The sequence below is a fragment of the Gossypium hirsutum genome, chromosome D07 (genome assembly GCF_007990345.1).
Source record: "Gossypium hirsutum isolate 1008001.06 chromosome D07, Gossypium_hirsutum_v2.1, whole genome shotgun sequence".
Taxonomy (NCBI): domain Eukaryota; kingdom Viridiplantae; phylum Streptophyta; class Magnoliopsida; order Malvales; family Malvaceae; genus Gossypium; species Gossypium hirsutum.
The window spans coordinates 50,246,171-50,270,512 of NC_053443.1; the positions used below are offsets into that span (position 1 = coordinate 50,246,171).

The 24,342-nt window shown below is 32.2% G+C and overlaps 3 protein-coding genes and 1 long non-coding RNA gene across 4 annotated transcripts; 3 read left to right on the forward strand and 1 right to left on the reverse strand.

Annotated features, from left to right (window-relative positions):
• The first annotated feature begins 3,946 nt into the window (after positions 1 to 3,946).
• On the forward strand, positions 3,947 to 4,983 carry LOC107956268 (uncharacterized mitochondrial protein AtMg00810-like). Its single transcript, XM_041096874.1, has 2 exons — positions 3,947 to 4,498; positions 4,585 to 4,983. The coding sequence occupies exons 1-2, from the start codon at positions 3,947 to 3,949 to the stop codon at positions 4,981 to 4,983; spliced, it is 951 nt and encodes a 316-aa protein (XP_040952808.1).
• Positions 4,984 to 10,283: 5,300 nt separating this feature from the next.
• On the forward strand, positions 10,284 to 14,119 carry LOC107955076 (cell differentiation protein rcd1). The gene is made up of 9 exons (XM_016890789.2): positions 10,284 to 10,533; positions 11,064 to 11,135; positions 11,597 to 11,686; positions 11,824 to 11,866; positions 11,940 to 12,046; positions 12,205 to 12,300; positions 13,307 to 13,506; positions 13,572 to 13,641; positions 13,736 to 14,119. Exons 1-9 carry the CDS (start codon positions 10,417 to 10,419, stop codon positions 13,862 to 13,864), a joined length of 924 nt encoding a protein of 307 aa, XP_016746278.1. The 5' UTR covers positions 10,284 to 10,416; the 3' UTR covers positions 13,865 to 14,119.
• A 2,148-nt stretch (positions 14,120 to 16,267) lies between these two features.
• LOC107956817 (uncharacterized) lies at positions 16,268 to 17,208 on the reverse strand. The gene is made up of 2 exons (XR_001700271.2): positions 16,850 to 17,208; positions 16,268 to 16,584 (listed from the first exon to the last, which is right to left on the reverse strand). It is a non-coding gene; the product is annotated as an uncharacterized lncRNA (long non-coding RNA).
• Positions 17,209 to 20,237: 3,029 nt separating this feature from the next.
• LOC107956816 (cell differentiation protein rcd1) lies at positions 20,238 to 24,101 on the forward strand. Its single transcript, XM_016892323.2, has 9 exons — positions 20,238 to 20,472; positions 21,013 to 21,084; positions 21,548 to 21,637; positions 21,775 to 21,817; positions 21,891 to 21,997; positions 22,152 to 22,247; positions 23,289 to 23,488; positions 23,555 to 23,624; positions 23,720 to 24,101. Exons 1-9 carry the CDS (start codon positions 20,356 to 20,358, stop codon positions 23,846 to 23,848), a joined length of 924 nt encoding a protein of 307 aa, XP_016747812.1. The 5' UTR covers positions 20,238 to 20,355; the 3' UTR covers positions 23,849 to 24,101.
• The last annotated feature ends 241 nt before the right edge of the window (positions 24,102 to 24,342 follow it).

The window sequence follows — 24,342 nt, forward strand, 5'->3', positions numbered from 1 at the left end:
CCTGTTTCAATGGCTCTAAAACGGTGCTGTATTGAGCTTACCCGATGACCCGACCCAGATGTGGCTAGATCCGCGTGTTCTGGCGTGGGGAGGGATATTTGCGCGCTTAGTCCCTCGCTTTTAAAGCGCATCCAAATCAATCTTTTTATTTTTTAAATTCTACCTGACATGTCACTATTGTTTCATTTTGGTCCCATGCATCCTTTCATTAATTATTATTTGCACCCCCTATGTTTTGTTGTAGTTTCAATTCGACCCTTAACCTTTATTTAAATCGTTTTAATATTTTTTGCATTTTAAACTATTTTATTCTACAGTACTTTATTTAGTTATTTTAAACTTTTGTATATAGTTCATATTTTAATATATATATACATTATTTAGTCTAAATTTTTCTTCATATATGATATTTTAAAATTTAGTTATCTTTAAATTAGTTATTTTAAAATTCCTCTTTTATATATTATATTAAACTTATTGTGTGTGTTTTTTTTACTTATTTTGTAAATAATTTATTTTAAATTATTCTATATGTTATTTTATCATTAATTTGTTATATATATTAATCATTCTAAAATTATTTTAGATTCTCTGCTTTAAAGTAATTTATATCGATTATTTAAAACCCGTGTTCATATAATATTCATTTAAGTTTTTATCATTTATTTAATTTATTTTACATATCTTATTTTAATTTCTATTCCATTATATTTTTATTCACCGCAACTTGGTGTACACGTTATACATATATTTTTGTATGAAGTTCTCCATTTTATATATATTACTTTTTTTATATATACTACTTATATAGATTAATATATAGTATTAATATATTAGTTATTTTGATTTTTGGTATATATTTATTTTAAGATCTTTTTTGTATATTATTTATTATTATTATTTTAAAACCCTAGTTTTTATCTATGTCAAACTTCTTATACATGCTATTCTTTTTAGATTTTTATACGAATAATCCATTAATATATAATTTCCCTTCTTTCATGTTGCGTTTTTTTGTGTTATTTAAAAAACTTGTTACATTTTATTTAATTCGCTTGTTACTTTTTAATATTAACTTTTTAATTCATGTTGCTTGCTAATATGGATGTTAGTATTTGCATAATGTAGGATATAAAATTGTTGCTCTCATGTATATGATATTGTTTATTCGTATATATTAAATTTTTGTTACTCATTAGTGCATGCTTTAGTTTACGAATTATTACTTTGCGTTGTACATTATTATTCAAGCGTTTTTTTATTCATTCAAAAGATTACAAATGTCAAAGTTATTTCATACAAAAGTTTTCAAGATAATGTGATACTCGGGATTTGGAATCTTCGAGAAGATTGAACTCTAACGTATTGGGTTCCAATTTTCTTCGTCGAGCCTAAATAATCGAGAATACTCGCTAATTAAAGCATAAATAAAAAGCTCATTATCGGGAATTCGACACGTTGTGTCCTAACGCATTGGATGTTTTGAGACGAGGATTTTTCTAAAAATAAAGGCAATATTCGATATTTAGGAATTTTTGTGAAATCGAACCCTAACTTACTGGGTTTTGATTTTTTTCGTTTGACCCAAATAATCGGATATCCTTCTCAAATGCATAGGTTTTAAAAGTCAAACTTAATTTTGAGGATTTGAAATGTTGCACTCTAACTTACTGAGTCTGACAATTTATTTCTTTGGAATAAGTGAACCTTATCATCCAATTCATTTTATTCAAAATAAAAGGATCGAATTTTAAAATCTTTTCAAAATTTCAACATTATGACATTAAACGATCAATTCGGTACCAATTTTGGGCGTCACGAGGGTGTTAACCATTCCTCGTACGTAACCGACTCCCGAACCTATTTTCTCAAAATTCGCAGACCTAAAATTATTTTCAAGATGATCCGATCACACCACAATAAAAGATCAGTGGCGACTCCCATTTTATTTTCAAAGTCGATCCCCATTTTTTTTCTTTTCCAAAAAGTGGTTTCGACAATGGTCACTATGCGAAGGATTGTAACTCTGATAAGTGTTACAACTGTGGTAAGGCGGGACATTTCGTTAAAGAATGTCGCGTCTCAAAAAAGGTGGAAGAGACAACCAACCTAACCACGGAAAATGATAAGGCAAAAGAAGGTTTTCTTTTGATGGCACACAACGAAGTCAACACCAACAACAACATGGTGTGGTACCTTGACACGGGTGCAAGCAACCATATGTGCGGGCTCAAGCACCTATTCAAAGAAATGTAAAAGGTTGAAACAGGACATATGACATTTGGAGATGCGTCGAAGGTTTAGGTAAAAGGCCAAGGTACCGTTTGTTATTTACAACAGGATGGGTTAGTTGGGTCAATCCAATATGTGTATTACGTACCAGACCTCAAGAGCAACATTTTGAGTATGGAGCAACTCATAGAAAAAAGGTTATTCGGTATTTATGAAAGATCGGGTGTTACACTTGAAAGATAAGGAAGGGCGTTTGGTCGCTCTAGTTGAAATGGAGAGAAATCGCATGTTCAAGTTGAATTTGAAAAGCGTTCGAGGAAAATGTTTACGAGTTAATGTTGAAGACAATGCATCGCTGTGGCATCTCCGTTTTGGCCATCTACATTATGGTGGTCTAAACGAGTTGGCGAAGAAGAACATGGTGCATGGGCTACTAGATATGGACTATGAGGGAAAATTTTGTGAAGAATGTGTGCTTGGCAAGCATGCGAGAATGTCATTTCATAATAAGGCAGAATATCGGGCTAAGCAACTTCTCGAATTGATTCATACCGACATATGTGGACCAATCACCCCTGAATCTTTTAGCGGTAAAAGGTATTTCATTTCTTTTATCGATGATTTCTTACGAAAAACTTGGGTTTATTTTCTGAAAGAAAAATATGAGGCATTCGAGGTGTTCAAGAAGTTCAAAGTGATGGTGGAAAAAGCAACTGGTAGACACATCAAATCTGTACGATCTGATAGAGGTAGGAGTATACTTCGATGGCTTTCATGGAGTATTGTGAGGAGCAAGGCATAAAACGATTCCTAACCGCACCGTACTCACCCTAACAAAATGGTGTGGCTGAGAGGAAGAACCGAACTGTTCTCGACATGGTTCGATCAATGCTCAAGAGCAAGAAGATGATGAAAGAATTTTGGGCGGAAGTTGTGCAATGTGCCATCTATGTGCAAAATCGATGTCCACATGTGAAGTTGGATGATCAAACACCACAAGAGGCTTGGAGTGGACAAAAACCATCAATTTCTCATCTCAAAGTATTCGATAGTGAGCACATGTACCGGATCAATGAAGAATGAAGCTCGAAGACAAAAGCAAAAGGTTTATTTTTATTGGGTATGATGAGAAAACAAAAGGATACAAGCTACTCGACCTGATAAGTAAGAAGGTTGTGGTAAGTCGTGATGCACGATTTAATGAAGCAAGCGAGTGGGATTGGAATAACTCAACGGAGGTTATCATCAAAGATGGAGGATCATCAATTGCTACACCAACAATCATACCGACAAATCCTGAAATTATCGATGATGAAGATGAACCGCAACAACCGAAAATGTGAAGTTTGCAAGATTTGTATGATTCAAAAAATGAGGTACATATTGTATGTCTTTTGGCAGATTCCGAGAATATAAGTTTTGAAGAGGCGGTGTGAGACAAGAAGTGGCAAACTGCTATGGATGAGGAGATTAAAGCAATTGACCGCAACAACACATGGGAGTTAATGAAATTATCGAAAGGAAGTTAACCTATTGGTGTGAAATGGGTGTTCAAAAGAAAGATGAATGCTCAAGGCGAGTTAGAACGGTACAATGCGCGACTTGTTGCAAATGGATATAAGCAAAAGGAGGGGATCGATTATGATGAGGTATTTGCTCCCGTTGTAAGAATGGAGACAATCTGGTTGCTCATTGCACAAGCGGCACAATTTAAATGGCCGATATTTCAAATGGATGTCAAGTCGGCATTCTTGAATGGTGTATTCAAAGAAGAAGTCTACATCGAACAACCACCCAGGTACATAAAAATAGAGAGGAGAAGAATGTGCTAAAATTGAAAAAGGCACTTTACGGGTTGAAGCAAGCACCGCAGGCATGGAATACTCGTATTGATACATACTTCAAGGAGAATGGGTTCAAACAATGTCCCTATGAACATGCTCTCTACGTGAAGAAGAATGGAGGTAATATGTTATTTGTTGCTCTTTATGTCGATGACCTCATTTTTATGGGGAACAATGGTGAGATGATACTAGATTTTAAGAACCGAATGACACAAGAATTCGATATGACAGATTTGGGTTTAATGAAGTTTTTCCTTGGTTTGGAGGTTAGACAAGAAATGACAGGTATTTTTGTGTCACAGGAGGCATATGCAAAGGAAATTTTGAAGAAGTACAAGATGACACATTGTAACCCGGTATCAACACCAATGGAACCAGGTGTAAAACTCTCGAAATTTGATGGAGGAAACGAGTCGACGCAAGTAAATACCGAAGTTTGGTGGGAAGCCTTCGCTATCTCACTTGCACAAAGCCTGACATTTTGTTAAGTGTTGGCATTGTAAGTCAGTTCATGGAGGAGCCGGTTTATTCACATTGGAAGGCGTTGAAGCGAATACTACGGTACATTCAAGGAACGGTGTCACTCAGGTTATTCTATTCAAATATAGAAGATTACAAGTTGATTGGGTATTCTGACAGTGATTGGTGCGGAGACTTAGATGATCGGAAAAGTACATCGGGATATGTGTTCTTTATGGGTAACACAACATTTTCTTGGCTTTCAAAGAAGCAACCAATCATGACACTATTGACATGTGAAGCTGAATATGTGGCAACATCTTGGTGTGTGTGTGTCATGCTATATGGCTCAGAAATTTGTTGGGTGAGTTGGAGCAACAACAACTCGGTGCAACTGAGATACGAGTTGACAATAAATCAGCGATTGAGTTGGCAAAGAACCCAGTGAATCATGAGAGAAGCAAACACATTTACATTCATTTTGATTTCATCCGAGATCATGTAAAGGAAGGAAGTGTGAAATTAGTGCATGTGGCAAGTCGAGACCAAGTTGCGGATATCTTCATAAAACCACTACCGATGGTACTCTTCGACAACTATAAGAAATTAATTGGCATGAAGGATGGCAGAAGCATTTAAGTTTACAGGGGAGTTTTGTTGAATAAACTTAAATGAAATAGAGTTATGTTATATGAAAGGTCAAGAGTTATGAAAGGTCAAGAGTTATGTTGTTTTTTTAATGGGTTTAAATTAGTAGTTTTTTTCTTTTAGGAGAATGAAAGGTCAAGAGTCATTGGTGCTATTATTATATATTAATATTTTCAGTTTTTTTTGTTGTTTTAAAGGGTAGGCTATAGCCTATAAATAGTTTGTAAGCTTTTGATATTATAAAATGAACAATTTCTACAACAGAGTACCTGCTTTCAACTCAAATATTTCCAGTTGCCTACGCTACATGGTGGTTGGCAAAACATTGTCAAGACCACTGAGTCACTGCACTTTCTTCTAATATACAAACCTATAACTGTTGTTTCACTTATTTCTTCACTCTTTTTTTTCTTCTTTTTACGTTCATACTCATGTCATCTAATGTTAACAACAATGGATATGAACTAAAACCAACATGGCTAGCAACTTGAGGTTATACTTAAAGAAAGACATTATATGATTGGAAAGTTGCAATTTTGACATATTTTGGGTTAATATTTCATTCCTATATTTTTAATATTTAATTCGATATCTGATTTTGTTTTGCCCCAATTCGGTACCTGAGTTTGGTTTCAATATTTAATTTCGTAGCTGGCTTCTTTTAAATTGATACTTGAGTTTTTCTTTGTCTCATACAAGTACTTATGTTTGACTTCAATATTCAATTTGGTACCTAAAGTTTTTTGTGTTAGTTAAATACCTATGTTTTTTTTACTAGAGCACATATGTCAAATATTTATTGGGCCACATGATGTTTAGTTTGGATACCGAATTGAACAAAAGCCAAACTTAGGTACCAAAATAAATATTAAAATCAAATATAGGCATTTGTATGAGACAAATAAAAACTCGAGTATGAAAAAAACTCAGCTATCAAAATATAGTCCCAAATGATATATTAATCTTAATTTTTTCTGCCTTAAAAAAATTATTAGGGGGGAAAATTGTAAACAACTATGTTACTTGGATTCTAGGATTAGAGGAAAGAAAAATCCGGGGTAACTTACTTAGACCCCATGTGATGATGTGACTACCATGCATTATTCCACATTATGTGATGTTGTGACTACCATGCATTATTCCACATTTTCAGTGTAAAAATCAGATCAATGAAATCTTAAGAAGTCCATGAAAATGAAACTAATTTTCTGCACCGATGAGCTTTGGAATTAAACCAATGAGCTTATAAGACATATTGTAATTTTCTGCACCATAATTGTATCATCTATGGCGTTACTATATCTTAGACATGCAAGATTCTTAGTTATAGTCTTGATGCTAATATGGTTAACATTAACAGCTGCTAATACAATAATGGATGGTAGGTGTCCACATTTATAATTTACAGAATCTTACTAAGTGAGAAAGGGCTCAAGCACTGTTTCGTTCTTGCTGAACGATATCTCTCAGTATCCCAATGTTTGGGGAAATTGGTTTAGAACCTTAGTGAAGATGATGCAGAAAATGTGCCTCGCCCCCTCAAAAACATCATCGAATCTTATCTCAGGCTCTCCGAAAACGAAAGGTTAACTAAAAACACAGGTTTTAATCTTACCAGTTCATTCTTTAATGGATGAAACTCCATGTTTAGGACTAGGCCACAATTGTCGAGCTACGTTCCATGGAAGTTGTTTGATCGCAAATATGCTAACATCGGTCAGGTAAGTTTCGGAATCATAAACTAAGATATGATATAAAATTTAAGAAATCATAAATTAGGATCTATTTGTCATGTCAAATTATCAAGAACAAAACAAGAATAAAACTAGATGCGGAAGCATACCTGAATCCATCGATTTCTTGAAATCTACAGGTCTTAGAGTTTTGATATTCCAAATTAGCACATAAGAAATATTGAGAAATTGACTCTCTATTTTTTCTGATGGGATATTAGAAAAGTTACTTTGTCTGTAATTTGGAACCATAACCTAATATATGAAACTTTGGCATATTAGGCTTAATTCCCAATTAGCCCATCATTAATTAGAAATGAATTAGAACTCAATTACTAGAGTATCTACACATATTTGACCCATACTTTATTTAATAATTAAAGCCCAATAAACCTTAACCAAATTAGATCACTTTTAATTTGAGCTAACCTATCATGATAATAAATAATAAGATGTAACTATCCTTATTATATATGTGATGTCCATATTTTTCAACATCAAAACTTCATTTTGTGCATATGAACACCTGTAAATTAGAATGGTTAAACCCTAAACCCTATACATGATATTCAATTCCTTTTGCAGAGTGATCAAGAGGCCCTTGCCGACCTATGACAGTTGGTTTGCAATTTAAAGACCAGCAAGAGTTGTACAACCCACTGTACCGATGAGCCAGTGACTAGCAGCAACTCACCCTGGCCGTCCATTCCGTGATGGTTACCTTATTCAGTCTGGCCAAGGCAGTGACTGGGGAACATACAATATACAATATCATACTTTCCCCACATAATTATTTGTATTTATATTTAGGGAAATTGTTTAAATGCAAGATTAGCCCTCAAATTGTATGATATGTTCTAATTGAACATGTACATATTTTTGGCTAAAAAGCTATAGTTACTTGAGTATATATGTTGGTTGGCATCCCGACCCGAGTTTTATTTCATTTATTGCTTCAAAAAAAATTAATTTGATAAATCAATTTGTTGATATTGCTGACTTTGCTAACAAATTTGGCTTTACACACAAATATTAGTTCTCTTTAAATTTTGAGTTTATATCAAGACCTTTAAAATTAGGTAAAAGGCAGCTAGCGTATTCAAGACTGAGAGAGTATTAATAACCTAACTTAATACGTAGAATTGTAATTTCATAAACATTTCAAGAGCGGAATGGGCAGATTTACGCCAAGATTGAATCTAACCCATTCCCAAATATTTTTTTAAAATTAACTCACCCTATCCATTTCGAACCCAATTTGAAAAAGAATTCAACGCTAAACGATTGTATCGAAACTTGTGATTTTGAATATTTTTCATCACTAGTTAAACCTTTTAAAGAAAACTCTTATGGGTTTGTTACCCTAAATAGGGTTAATATACTACTTTGTGTCTTGGTTTGGCTTCAATATTTAATTTGGTACTTAAGTTTTCTGCTTCAATTTAGTATCTGAGTTTGACTTCAATGTTCACTTTGGTAGCTCAATTTTTTTTTTTTAATTTGACACTTTAGTTTTTCCTTGGCTCATTTAAGAACTTGAGTTTAGCTTCAATATTTAATTTAGCATCCGAGTTTTTTTTTTTTCCCAATTAAGAACTCCTGATTTTTATAACTAGAGTACATATGTCAAACATTCATTAGGTTATTTGGTTTCAGTATCAAATTGAGCATTGAAACCAAACTCAAATACCAAATTGAATATTGAAGTCAAACTCAAGTACCAAAATACTTTATTAACCAGTCCTAAATAATGCATTTGTCACCATTCACAAAACGAAAAAACTCAAGAAAGATAGAAAAATAAATTAAGAATATGAGTGTGTGTGTGTTTTGAAAAAAAACGTACGACTGTCTTGTTTTTATCATTTTCTGTTTGGTTATTTCCTTGTACAACTCATACTAGTAAATGCAGTATCAAAAACTTTATTATTAGAACAATAAGAAGAATATCACCCCCCAAGTTTCAATATTTCTGTAACGTATTTTCTACTCTCTCTCTCCCCCTATCAAAGGAAATGGTTTCAGATGCGACAACTCCATCCATAATCCAACCACTCCACCAAAAGTAAAGAAATCACTACGAAGTTAGTGACGTGTTTGCTTCAAATCACCACCGATAATTAGCGACAATATTTTTTTGTGGTGAATTTTGCGGTGTTTTCAAAAACACAAGTATCATGTTAGTGACATTCATAAGCAGCATAGTATGCGAAAAAGCGCCACTAATATATCATTTTATTGTAGTGTCTATTCTAATTTATTTATTTGAGAAAAGACATGAAATTAATTTTATGGAAAAATACATTCAGTTAATAGTAAAATAAAATACTGTAGGCTTCAAAATTTTTTTGTAGTAATAAATGAAAAACAAATTTATAAGGACATTTTAGTGCAATGCGTTTAGATAATCTTCAATTTCATCAACCAAATATCAAAATTTTATATTCCGACCAAAGGAATCAAATAGAGCAATGTATCATACTAATTACTGTACCAAATAATCTTTTATTACCAAAAATAATTTCACATTATCTAAATTAGAGTCTCTTTCAAAATAATTATGAAAGTAAAATAGTAATTTTAAAAGTCAAATTTAACAAAGAAGAACTATTTATCATAATTGTCACTCTCGATTACGTGTAGTTATATTTAAAAAAGGTTTAAATGCACAATTTTCATTATCTAAATAGGAATAACAATATAGTTTGGTTTATTGGGACTTCACTCTGTTAGTATGGTTGCTATTGCAATAACAAGAACATAGGTTCGGACGCACTTAAGAGTGTCTTGAATAGGAGGACAAGACACGCTTAATCACGCTTGAACCCAAGTCCTATTAGTTGTTGTAATAGCAACAATGCCAACTAAGTTAATACTCACTCGGTAAAATATAAGTATATTTTTCGCTATAAATTTTGAGTTTATATCAAGACATTTAAAGCAGTACATGAGAGGCGATTAAATTACTCGAGACTAAGAGAGTATAATTTGGAGATTTAACCTAATTTTTTATTATATATAGATAATTTTGTAAATGTTTTGAGAGGCAAAATTAGCGAGTTTTCCTCAAAATCAAATCCAACCCAATCTCAAATATATACTAAAATAAATTTGACCCAACTAAACCCATTCGAAACCTAATTTGAAAAATAATTCGACCTTCACCAATCAAATTGAAACAAGTTGATTTCAGATTCCTTTCCATCCCTAGCCGAGCCTTTAAAATAAAACACTTATGGTTTGTTGTCATAATAGGTTGATACATTTATCACCATTCGCAAAACGACAAGTTTGTGAATACGAGTTTGAGTGTGTGTTTAGAAAAAAACGCATGACTCCCTCACTTTATCATTTTTTGTTTGGTTATTTCCTTGTGCAGCTCATACTAATAAATGCAGCATCTGAAATTTTATTGCTAGAAAAAGAAGAAGATATCACCTGGAGTTTCAATATTTTGTAACGTATCATCCAATCTCTTCTCCCATCCCTCGTCGGAGAAAATGGTTTCAGGCGCAGCTGCTCCAGCCACTTCCAACCCTTCTGCTAGAGTCAGATATTTGATTCGAGGCCTTGCTTCTGAAGAAACCCGAGAGCAATCACTTGATGTCCTTTGCAAGGTATCAGACACTTTTATTTTTCTTTTTTCTTCTTAACTACCTTTTTGGTTTCTGAGGAAAAGAAACTGATCAAATAACTCAAAAAGCATAGAAAAAGTTAGAACATGCACAAAATATAGTAATATACAAAATAAAATACTAATCAATTTTGGGGTCTTTATTTTCTTTTTGGTTTAATAAAGGAATATTGTAGAACCATTTTTAATATTTCAAAAGATTAGTTGTCATATTTTTTTAAATTTTATAATCAATATATTTTTTTATCAAAGAATAATTCAGAAAATTCCATATAAAATTTCTTTGAAATACTGAAAAAGGGCGAAATTCTAAATAAATTAAACCTTCATATAACTATGAGTTGGAGTAATAAAGATTTTACCAACCTCAATACATACATGCATGTATAGATGACTTGAGTTTGATATTCAAGCATTGCTCTCTCCTTCATGATAGTTTTTTTTTTTTTGACTTTTCAAGTTCTAAATTCTAAAAAATGGCTGCTCATTTGTAATCTTTTCTTCTCTCTACAGAATAGACTGGCTTATGACAATTTGGCAGTGCTGTTATGGCATTCTTTTGGGATTATGGGTGTCCTTTTGAAGGTAGGTCTTGCTATTTCGTTCTATGTTACTTCTAGAACATATTTGAGCATGGGTGGAGGTACAATTGAGGGAAAAAGGAAAAGCATATTTACATCATATACTTCTAGATTTCAATTTCAATGTTCTAGGTATATAGGTTGGACTTGTTTTATTGAATATGAGTTACATTTTTTTAAAAGGTTAAATCAATTTGCAAGTTAAATAATTTATTTTTTGTTATTTTATAAATTATTTTTTATTCCTCAAACTATTTTTCATGAAATAAATATAAAAAATACAAAAAAAAATTCGTGATACGAAGCGACCCTAAATTTTTCTTCATTCATCCGTAGAATAGTCATATTCATCTACCAGACCATGTTAGTCTCTAAGAAAATCATAAATTTCAAAGCCTTGTTGATAGATACATTGGTCACACCAATTCTGTAGTAAATGGATTTATATAACTGTTCATTATTCAGATAATAACTTCAGCTTACCGTCCACTGTTGTCCGACGGCCTTACTGAAAATGCTGTAACACAAGTCTGCAATGCTATAGCCCTTTTCCAGGTCCACTCTTCCACTTTCATTTTTGTTTTAATATGTTAAGAATCTCAAAGGTGAGACTTTGGTTTAAGACCAGTAAAGTTTATATTAAATTTCACTTGTATGAAAATCTTAATGACATCATTCTTTGTATTTTATAGTGTGTAGCTTCTCACCCTGATACAAGGATTCCATTTATCAGAGGTAACTTCACTTTTGAGTCATCAAATTCAATTATTGTTGGCTGCTCTAATTGAAATAAATATTTCTTTTGTAGCTACAATGCCAGTGTATCTATATCCCTTCTTGAACACCATGAGCAATGAAAGGAGCTACGAATGTCTAAGGATTACCAGCTTAGGTGTGATCGGGTCCCTAGCAAAGGTAGCTTCACCTACCACCTTCTGTTCTTTTTTCTCGTGTCAACTTCTTACAGAATACATACATACATACATAGAGGTCATCATGGAGTTGAATTAAAATTTTTTTTCCCCAGTTAATATGATTTGTACGAATGTTGATGGAGTTTTGGAGCTGTGCAGGTAGAGGATCCAGAAGTGATAGAGTACCTGCTTTCAACTCAAATATTTCCCAGTTGCCTACGCTGCATGGAGGTTGGCAAAACATTGTCAAGAACAGTGAGTCACTGCACTTTCTTCTAATATACAAACCTATTACTGTTGCTTCGCTTATTTCTTCGCTCATTTGTTTTTTCTTCTTTTTACGTTCATACTCATGTCATCTAATGTTAACAACAATGGGTATGAACTAAAACCAACATGACTAGTGACTTGATGTTATACTTAAATAAAGACATATTATCTTGCGGATAAATTTTGGGTTAATATTTTGGTTTCAATATTTAATTCGATACTAGAGTTTTATTTTGCCCCAATTCGGTATCTGAGTTTGGTTTCAATATTTAGTTTAGTACTTGATTTCTTTCAAATTTATACTTAGTTTTTCTTTGTCTCGTACAAGTACTTATGTTTGACTTCAATATTCAATTTCGGACCTAAAGATTTTTTTTGTTTCAGTTAAATACTTATGATTTTTTCACTAGAGCACATATGTCAAATATTGATTGGGTCACATGATGTTTGGTTTAGATACCAAATTGAACAGAAGCCAAACTTAGATACCAAAATAAATATTAGAATTAAATATAGGTATTTGTACGAGACAAATCAAAACTCTGAGTATAAATAAAACTCAGCTATCAAAATTGAACATCAAAGTTAAATATAAGTACGAAATGATATATTAATCTTAATTTTTTCTGCCTTAAAAAAACTATTAGGAGGGAAAATTGTACACAACTATCTTACTGGGTTAGGAAAAAGAAAAATCCGGGGTAACTTACTTAGACACCATGTGATGTCGTGACTACCGTGCATTATTTCACATTTTCAATGTAAAAATCAAAGCAATAAAATCTTAAGAAGCCCATGCAAATGAAACCAAGGAAAAAAGTAGACAGCTTTGGGAATAAACCAATGAGCGTATAAGACATTGTAATTTTCAGCACCATAATTGTATCATCTATGGCGTTACTATATCTTAGACATGCAAGCTTCGAAGTTATATTCTTGATGCTAATATGTTTAACATTATCAGCTGCTAATACAATAATGGATGGTACAGGTGTCCACATTTATAATTTACAGAATCTTACTAAGTGAGAAAGGGCTCAAATACTGTTTCGTTCTTGCTGAACGATATCTCTCAGTATCCCAATGTTTGGGGAAATTGGTTGAAAACCTTGGTGAAGATGATGCAGAACATTTGCCTCACCTCCTCAAAAACATCATTGGATGTTACCTCAGGCTCTCCGAAAACGAAAGGTTAGCTAAAAGCAAATGTTTTAATCTTACCAGTTCATTCTTTAAGGATGAAACTCTGTGTTTAGGACAAGGCCACAATTGCTGAGCTACGTTCCATGGAAGTTGTTAGATCACAAATATGCAAACATCGTTAGGGTAAACTTCAAAACTTCATTCGTGCATATGAAGACATGCAAATTAGAATGGTTAAACCCTAAAGCTTATACATAATATTCAATTCCATTTGCAGAGTGATCCAGAGGTCCTTGCTGACCTACGACAATTGGTTTGCAATTTGAGGACCAGCAAGAGTTGTACAACCCACTGTACCGATGAGCCACCAGCTAGCAGCGACTCACCCGGGCCGTCCATTCCATGATGGTTACCTTATTCAGACTGGGCAAGGCAGTGACTGGGGAACATAGAATATACAATATCAATACCCCATACTCGTTAAGATATTACCCTATAGAACTGTACTGTAGGTGTATGGGGATGGTTATGTAGGCCAAAAACAACTCCGTAATGGCTGCTAGTTAATTACCCTTAATATTTTATGTTTACAGATACAATGCATAATCTCTGTCTTGCCTATATCTATATGGAATATATATATAAAAAATAAATTTGAATATATCCGTGTTAGATGACTTGATTTTGATGGAGACTATATTATAAACGTCTCAATGGTCTAGGAGACTTTGTGCATGGTATTATCAATCCGTCGCCCTTCACATTGATGTTGAATTTGTTATTTTTCAATTTTAATCAATTTGTCTTTACATGAGTTTCAAGTAGTAGATTTCTTTAAAATTGAATTATTGATATAATGCCATAAAATATTCATGTTAAAATTTTATATTTGTATCAATTTCACATTTTATCTTTAAGATAACTTTTATTAAAAAAATCACATTTTTATATTTAATATATTTTTTAATTTCAAAATACATAGTGAGAAAAATCAGAAGATAATTGAAGCAACTAAGCAAATAAAGAAGCTAACATGTATATAAAAGATTAACAAATAAATTATGAGGAGCTGAAAGTTAATAACAAATTTGATTGCGGTAGATGACAGTGGTTACAAGGATCCAAAGTCTTTTTTTTTTAAATTTAACTCGAACAAATGTATTCGATTCGATTTGATTCGTATTCCATCTCACTCGACTTGATTTGAGAAAATTTCAAATCGAGTTAGGATGATAAAAAAGAATCCATTAACTCAATTAACTGAAAAGTTTTTCTTTCGATTCGGTCAAACGCTCACCCCTAAGCAGATTTACGCCAAGACCAAATCTAACCCATTCTCAAATATTTTTTAAAATTAAGTCAACTTGACTAGATCCATTTTGAACCCAATTTGAAAAAGAGTTCGATGCTAATCAATTGTATCAAAACATGTAGGTTTTGAATTTTTTTCATAACTAGTTAAACCTTTTAAAGAAACCTCTTATGGTCTTTGTTGTCCTAAATAGGGTTAATATATTACTTGGTGTCTCAATTTGGCTTCAATATTCAATTTGGTACTTAAGTTTTTTGTCTCAATTTGGTAACTAAGTTTGACTTCAATGTTCACTTCGGTACCTCAGTTTTTTCTTTTAATTTGATACTTTAGTTTTTTTTTGGCCATTTAAGGACTTGATTTTAGCTTCAATGTTTAATTTGACATCCAGGCTTTTATTTTTTTCCCAATTAAGTACCATTGTTTTTTTTTTACTAGAGTGTATATGCCAAACATTCATTTGGTTATTTAGTCTGGGTATCAAACTGAACATTGAAACTAAACTCAAGTACCAAATTAGTTTATTAACTACTCCTAAATAATACCTTTGTCACCACTCACAAAATGAAAAAAATCTGTTGAAACCAATTTTTTGAAAAAAAGGGTCGTCGACTTTAATTTTGAAAACAAAAACGAACACGGGAGTCGCCACCGATATTTTTTTGAGGTGTGATCGGATCACCTTGCAATTCAATCGTTTTAATAAAACGTTTCGATTTTACTAAAACAATGATTTTGGTCTACGAAATTCGAGAAAAATGAATTCGGGAGTCGGTTACGTGCGAGGAAGGATTAGTGCCCTCGTCACGCCCAAAAATTGGTACCTAATTGATTAATTAATGTCTTAATATCGAAAGTCGAAAATTTTGAAGAGATTTAAAATACGATTCTTTTCTTAAAATTACCTAAAAGAATTTAAAAAGGACGTATTTCACGTCAATCGAGAAGACAAATCATACCCTATGAGTTAGGATATAATCTTAAATCCTGAAACGAGAATAAACACCAAAAATTTTATTTTTAGAAATTTTGATTATCTCGGTTTTGGAGAAGAAATCATATCTCGTAAGTTGAAACACGATCCTTTTTTAATTCCCGAGATAATTTTAAAACTGTGTGTTTTGAAAATGGTTTGTATATTCAGATTTATCAGAAAAACGAGAGCCCGTAAGTTAGGGAACGATCTTTCGAATTCCAAAATATAAAATATTGCTTATTTTTTATAAGTTTTTTTTTGAATTTAGATGAAAATTAATGAAATATTTAAAATGATATACGAATAAAATATTAAGCTAACGAATGACTTCAATGCGATTGTACTAATAAACAAATCATTGCAAATACAACAACAATAAAACAATCAAGAAATAACAAGGAAATACAAAATTTAAAAGGACAAAGGGAATTAATAAATAAATATACAAATAAATACTTAATGAAAACAATTTATGAAATATTTTAAGGATATAAAAAAGGGCAAAATTAGGGTTATAATAATAATAATAATAATAATAATAATAATATAAAAATAAGATAATAACTAAAACAAACGTACGTGAAGATTGTAATACCCAATTGATGCCCGGGGCCCAAATTAATCAATCTAACCCAATTACATTTGGCCCAATAAGGCCCAAATCACTAAACCAAACCCCAAATCCCAGTCTAACCCTAAACAGTGGTTAACAGCAGCTACCCTAACGTCGTGCACGCCCCACACGCAGCAATCAGCAGTCGCACCCCACACACGTCGCAGTAACCGCCCACGTTCAGCCCTCCACGCGCACGTCGCACATGTCTCCTCTAGTACGCACCTGCAATAAGCCACGAACGATATCAGCAAGAGAGACAGGGCAAAAACTGGTAAAAGGATTGGGGGCTATATAAAGGGAATTGATTTATGTAATAGGGGTTAGCAAAAATTTTGTATGAAAATTAACAAGAAATACAAGAGAAAGAAAACGATTTTGGAAGGTAACAGATTTTGTTCTGTTCTTTTACTATTTTCACTTTATTTTGTTTTTCTTTTGTTATCCTAAAACAAAAATAAATAAAGAGAAGAAGGAAATGAGGACTTACCGTCGTTGGGCACCCTCATTCGTCGTTATCTGTTCGGAGTTGGGAGAACGGCAGAGAAAGGGAGGCTGCGGTGCAAACACTTGAAATGGCAGAGGAGTGGTGTTTTAGGGTTTTAAAATAGGCTTATATAGGGCATCAAGTGGATAATTTGCGCAATTGGTCCCTTCTGTTTTTACAGTGCTTTAAAATTGTCTTTTTATTTCTTTTAAATTTCGCAAAATATTTTATTACTGTTTTAATTTGGTTCGTGTTGCTGCGCAGCATTTTAGAAGATGGGATTAATTTCCCTTTCAATCCTTCCCTGTTGCGCGCATTTTAATTTAGTCCTTTTTAGTGTTTTATATCTTTAAATTCAGCCTTTTAAGTCTGTTTATTTTACAGTTTGATCCCTAATTGGTAGTTTTAGGTTTATTTTAGTTTTTTTTTATATTATCGATATTGTTATTACATTATTATTTTTACAATGTAATTTATTATTATTACATATATTTATGCGCATATGTATCTAATTATATATATATTATTTATTTTTATATATATACATATTTTATATTTTTTATTATTATATTTATGCATATATACGCATATGTTTTTTTTTATTATAATATATATGTATATATTTTAAATGTTCTTTAAATGAATACACATACATATTCTATTATTATTTTATTTTCTTAGTTTTTACATACATACGTACATACATTATTATTTTATATTATTTATACATTTTTCATATTTTTATAATCCTATATATATTTCTTTTATAATATGCATGTTTATACATTATTCAAATTATTATAAATATATTTTTTGCATGTTTTTTATGTATATATTTTCATCTTTTCATAATTTACTAATATATTATATTTATACGTTTTTATGTTTATTATTTCTAAAATGTATGTATATTTTATTATTAATTCATTTTTCATGATTTTTGAATACATATATATATGCATTCGCATTTTATCATGTTTTCAAAGGAAATATATTTTGGTTTTGTCAAAGCATTAAAATTGTTTTTTAAATTTTAAATATTTGGCATTCTTGATTCTCGAGAAAGATCGTGTCCTAACTTACTGGATTGTGATTATTTTTCGATGAATTTGGAAAACCAAATATTTATTTTGTAATAAATTCACAAAGATTTCAAATAAAAGCTTATTCTCGGGAATCCAAGAATGCCGGGTCCTAACTTACTGGTCGTGACATTTTATCAACTCAAAATAAGAATTTCTAAAACCAAAGACGAACTTGATTTTGAAGTTTTAAAAATATTGTGCCCTAACTCACTGGGTGTGATGTTTTATTTCTTTGAAATAAGAATGTTTATCATTTTAATTCATTCTCGAGTTAAAAATTTTTTATTTTAACTCTTTTCAAATTTTCGACATCAAGACATAAAATAATCAAATTTGGTACCGATTTTTGGGCGTTACGAGGGTGCTAACCCTTCCTCGTGCGTAACTGACTCCCGAACCTGGTTTCTCAAATTTCGCAGACCAAAATCGTTTTTAAGGTGAGCCGATCACACCTCAATCAAGGATCGGTGGCGACTCCAATTTTTGTTTTTAAAGTCGATAACTTATTTTTATTTTCAAAAAAATGGTTTCGACAAAGATAAATTTAAGAATTATTAAAATGAGGAAATAAAACAAGTAAATTTGTAAAAGCAATATTAAAGCTTAGGTATATATGAAAAATAGTGGATATAAAAATAAAAATAACATAAATAAAAATAAAGAATAATAAACAGATTAATAGACAAACAATAAAAATAAATTAATTAAAGGACTATATTGAAATCCAAATAAAATTTGAGGCAAAATTCGTAATAAATTAAAAGGTAAAATCGAAATAGGACTAAAATGAAACGCGCGTAAGGGACAGAGGGCCATATGGGAAACTTTCCCGCACTCTTAAAATGTGTCGTTTGCAAGGACAACATTGAAAATGAAATAAAATTCGAAATATAAATTAGAAAATATAAAAAGGACTGGATTAAAACAACTGAAAAATACGGAAGGGCTAAATGCGCAAATAACCCGTCGAAACAAAATACGCGGATCCTTCCCTTGGGTTAGGTTGATGCGCGGGTTGAATGGAGATTAAGGCCTAAACGGCGCCATTTTAGGGCTATGGCAATCAGCCCTAAACGGCATTGTATTACTAAGCCTATAAATGCCAAAAAAAATTAAAAAAAAACCATTTAAAAAAAATTTGAAATCCTCTCAACCTCTCTCTCGCAGGTTCCAGAATCCAGCCAGCTTAGGTCGCTGGACCACCGCGGCGGCCACCGGTCACCAGCGACGCCGCCGCCATTCGCAATGGCCGAAAAATCGAAAAGACCCATTTTTTTGGGATTTTCGATTCTTAGATAAAAAAACGCCAATTTTCATCAAAATCGGTGGACCTCGACCCCACGACGGTGCAAAAGGTACGTTTTTTATCCCTTTCCCTTTTTTATTTTTTGTTTCCTTCTAGAAAAAAGAAAAATAAATAAATAAATAAATAAGAAATCAGAAAGTAAACAAGATCTACCTTCGAAAGTATACTGATTTTTTATTGATTTTCTCCGTCTAAAAAATTTACATTTTGTTTTGGTGGCTTTTATAGCCAAATACAATGCCATTTCTTTTTTTTTTCTCTGTGTTTACGTGTCTGTTTTGCAGGTATAAGGGTCAGCTGTGTACGGAAGCCAATGTGGAGGTACGAAGGTGGCCGTACGGAGGCGCGTGTAGGTGCTGTTGGGGGTGGACCTAGGTGCGGCGCACCTAGGGTTTTCTTCTTTTCTTTTTTGTTTTGTTGTTAGCTTTGGGCTAGGGTTTGTAATGGACCATCAAGTTTTTATTTTGGGCTGATTTTTTGTAATTGGACTGGACCTTGGTTTTTTTTTTTGTTGTTGTTTATTTTGTTTGGTTTATTTTGTGTTTTATAATTGTGATTTGGGCCCAGGCCAAAATTGGCCTATTACAAAATCAAGAAAGACAGAAAATAAACTAAGAATATGATTGTGTTTTGAAAAAAAAAGTATGACTTTCTTGTTTTTATCATTTTTTGTTTCGTTATTTCCTTGTACAACTCATACTAGTATACTAAAATATATACTAAAATAAATTTGACCTAACTCAATCCATTTGAAACCTAATTTGAAAAATAATTAGAACTTCACCAATCAAATCGAAATAAGTTGATTTCATATTCTTTTTCATCCCTAGTTGAACCTGTAAAATAAAACACTTACAATTTGTTGTCGTAATAGGTTAATATATTTACCACCATTCGTAAAACGACAAGTTTGTGAATATGAGTTTGAGTGTGTATTTAGAAAAAAAACGCACGGCTCTCTCGCTTTATCATTTTTTATTTGGTTATTTCCTTGTGCAACTCATACTAATAAATGCAGCATCTGAAATTTTTTTGCTAGACATACAAGATATCACCTGGAGTTTCAATATTTCTGTAACTCATATTCCAATCTCTTCTCTCATCCCTCGCCAGAGAAAATGGTTTCAGGTGCGGCTGCTCCACTCACTTTCAACCCTCCTGCTAGAGTCAGATATTTGATTCGAGGTCTTGCTTCTGAAGAAACCCGAGAGCAATCACTTGATGTTCTTTGCAAGGTATCAGACACCTTTACTTTTCTTTTTTCTTCTTAACTACCATTTTAGTTTTTGGAAAAGAGAAAATGATCAAATAACTCAAAAAGCCTAGAAAAGTTAGAACATGCACATAAGATAACAATATACAAAATAAAAGACTAATCAATTTTGGGGTCTTTATTTTCTTTTTGGTTTAATAAAGAAATATGGTAGAACCATTTTTAATATTTCAAAATATTAGTTGTCATATTTTTTTAATTTTTATAATCAATATATGTTTTTTTATCAAAGAATAATTAAGAAAATTCCATATAAAATTTCTTTGAAATACTGAAAAAGGGCGAAATTCTAAGTAAATTAAACCTTCATATAACTATGAGTTAGAGCAATAAAGATTTTACCAACCTGAATACATACATGCATGTATAGATGACTTGAGTTTGATATTCAAACAGTGCTCTCTCTTTCATGATAGTTTCTTTTTTTTCTTTTTTTTTTTTTTGACTTTTCAAGTTCTAAATTCTAAAAAATGGCTGCTGTAATCTTTTCTTCTCTCTACAGAATAGACTGGCTTATGACAATTTGGCAGTGCTGTTATGGCATTCTTTTGGGATTATGGGTGTCCTTTTGAAGGTAGGTCTTGCTATTTCATTCTATGTTACTTCTAGAACATATTTGCGCATGGGTGGAGGTACAATTGAGGGAAAAAAGAAAAGCATATTTACATCATATACTTCTAGATTTCAATTTCAATGTTCTGGGTATATAGGTTGGACTTGTTTTATTGAATATGAGTTACATTTTTTAAAAGGTTAAATCAATTTGCAAGTTAAATAATTTATTTTTTGTTATTTTATAAATTATTTTTTATTCCTCAAACTGTTTTTCATGAAATAAATATAAAAAATACAAAAAAATATTTTTCGTGATACAAAGCGACCCTAAATTTTTCTTCATTCATCCGTAGAATAGTTATATTCATCTACCAGACCATGTTAGTCTCTAGGAAAATCATAAACTTCAAAGCTTTGTTGATAGATACATTGGTCACACCAATTCTGTAGTAAATGGATTTATATAATTGTTCATTATTCAGATAATAACTTCAGCTTACCGTCCACTGTTGTCCGACGGCCTTACTGAAAATGCTGTAACACAAGTCTGCAATGCTATAGCCCTTTTCCAGGTCCACTCTTCCATTTTCATTTTTGTTTTAATATGTTAAGAATCTCAAAGGTGAGACTTTGGTTTAAGACCAGTAAAGTTTATATTAAATTTCACTTGTATGAAAATCTTAATGACATCATTCTTTGTATTTTATAGTGTGTAGCTTCTCACCCTGATACAAGGATTCCATTTATCAGAGGTAACTTCACTTTTGAGTCATCAAATTCAATTATTGTTGGCTGCTCTAATTGAAATAAATATTTCTTTTGTAGCTACAATGCCAGTGTATCTATATCCCTTCTTGAACACCATGAGCAATGAAAGGAGCTACGAATGTCTAAGGATTACCAGCTTAGGTGTGATCGGGTCCCTAGCAAAGGTAGCTTCACCTACCACCTTCTGTTCTTTTTTCTCGTGTCAACTTCTTACAGAATACATACATACATAGAGGTCATCATGGAGTTGAATTAAAAATTTTTTTCCCCAGTTAATATGATTTGTACGAATGTTGATGGAGTTTTGGAGCTGTGCAGGTAGAGGATCCAGAAGTGATAGAGTACCTGCTTTCAACTCAAATATTTCCCAGTTGCCTACGCTGCATGGAGGTTGGCAAAACATTGTCAAGAACAGTGAGTCACTGCACTTTCTTCTAATATACAAACCTATTACTGTTGCTTCGCTTATTTCTTCGCTCTTTTGTTTTTTCTTCTTTTTACGTTCATACTCATGTCATCTAATGTTAACAACAATGGCTATGAACTAAAACCATGACTAGTAACTTGAGGTTATACTTAAAGAAAGACATTATTTGATTGGAAAGTTACAATTTTGACATTACTTTCAGGCCCCTTGCTGATAAATTTTGAGATAATATTTAGTTTCAATATTTAATTCGATACCTGAGTTTTTTTTCCCAATTCGGTACTTGAGCTTGGTTTCAATATTTAGTTTAGTACCTGACTTCTTTCAAATTGATACTTGAGTTTTTCTTAGTCTCATACAAATACTTATGTTTGACTTTAATGCTCAATTTGGTACTTAAAGTTTTTTTGTCTTAGTTAAATACCTATGTTTTTTTTACTAGAGGACATATGTCAAATATTTATTGGTCCACATGATGTTTAGTTTGGATGCAAAATTTGAACACAAGCCAAACTTAGGTACCAAAATAAATATTAACATCAAATATAGGTATTTGTACAAAACAATAAAAACTTGGGTATAAAAAAATTCAGCTATCAAAATTGAACAATAAAGTCAAATATAAGTAGCAAATGATATATTAATCTTAATTTTTTCTGCCTTAAAAAAACTATTAGGAGGAAAAATTGTACACAACTATGTTACTTATATGGGTTAGAGAAAAGAAAAATCCGGGTAACTTACTTAGACACCATGTGATGTCGTGACTACCGTGCATTATTTCACATTTTCAATGTAAAAATCAAAGCAATAAAATCTTAAGAACCCATGAAAATGAAACCAAGGAAAAAAGTAAACAGCTTTGGGAATAAATTAACCAATGAGCGTATAAGACATATTGTAATTTTCAGCACCATAATTGTATCATCTATGGCGTTACTATATCTTAGACATGCAAGATTCTTAGTTATAGTCTTGATGCTAATATGGTTAACATTAACAGCTGCTAATACAATAATGGATGGTAGGTGTCCACATTTATAATTTACAGAATCTTACTAAGTGAGAAAGGGCTCAAGTACTGTTTCGTTCTTGCTGAACGATATCTCTCAGTATCCCAATGTTTGGGGAAATTGGTTGAAAACCTTAGTGAAGATGATGCAGAAAATTTGCCTCACCTCCTCAAAAACATCATCGGATGTTACCTCAGGCTCTCCGAAAACGAAAGGTTAGCTAAAAACATACGTTTTAATCTTACCAGTTCATTCTTTAATGGATGAAACTCTGTGTTTAGGACCAGGCCACAACTGTCGAGCTATATTCCATGGAAGTTGTTAGATGGCAAATATGCTAACATCGTTCGGGTAAGCTTCAAAACTTCATTTCGTGCATATGAACACATGCGAATTAGAATGGTTAAACTCTAAACCCTATACATGATATTGAATTCCATTTGCAGAGTGATCCAATGGCCCTTGCTGACCTACGACAATTGGTTTGCAATTTAAGGACCAGCAAGAGTTGTACAGCCCACTGTACCGATGAGCCACCAGCTAGCAGCGACTCACCCGGAACGTCCATTCCATGATGGTTACCTTATTCAGATTTGGCAAGGCAGTGACTAGGGAACATACAATATACAATATCAATCCCCCATACTCTCTAAGATATTACCCTATAGAACTGTACTGTAGGTGTATAGGGATGGTTATGTAGGCCAAAAACAACTCCGTAATGGCTGCTAGTTAATTACCCTTAATATTTTATGTTTACAGATACAATGCATAATCTCTGTCTTGCCTATATCTATGTGGAATATATATATATATAAAAATTTTGAATATATCCGTGTTAGATGACATCGAGTCTTACAGGCCAAATCACTTGATTTTGATGGAGACTATATTATAGACGTCTCAATGGTCGTAGGAGACTTTGTGCATGATATTATCAATCCGTCGCCCTTCACATTGATGTTGAATTTGAGTTATTTTTTAAATTTTAATCAATTTGTCTTTACATGAGTTTCAAGTAGTAGATTTGGAGTACACCTTTAAACTTGAACCAGTCCTGGAACAGATT

Coding starts and splice junctions, on each gene's coding strand:
- LOC107956268 (XM_041096874.1), top strand. CDS start 3,947: ATGGCCGATATTTCAAATGGATGTCAAGTCGGCATTCTTGAATGGTGT. Junction 4,499..4,584: donor GAGGAAACGAGTCGACGCAA/GTAAATACCGAA, acceptor ATTGTAAGTCAG/TTCATGGAGGAGCCGGTTTA.
- LOC107955076 (XM_016890789.2), top strand. CDS start 10,417: ATGGTTTCAGGCGCAGCTGCTCCAGCCACTTCCAACCCTTCTGCTAGA. Junction 10,534..11,063: donor CACTTGATGTCCTTTGCAAG/GTATCAGACACT, acceptor TTCTCTCTACAG/AATAGACTGGCTTATGACAA. Junction 13,642..13,735: donor AATATGCAAACATCGTTAGG/GTAAACTTCAAA, acceptor TTCCATTTGCAG/AGTGATCCAGAGGTCCTTGC.
- LOC107956816 (XM_016892323.2), top strand. CDS start 20,356: ATGGTTTCAGGTGCGGCTGCTCCACTCACTTTCAACCCTCCTGCTAGA. Junction 21,998..22,151: donor TGATCGGGTCCCTAGCAAAG/GTAGCTTCACCT, acceptor GGAGCTGTGCAG/GTAGAGGATCCAGAAGTGAT. Junction 23,489..23,554: donor AGGCTCTCCGAAAACGAAAG/GTTAGCTAAAAA, acceptor CTCTGTGTTTAG/GACCAGGCCACAACTGTCGA.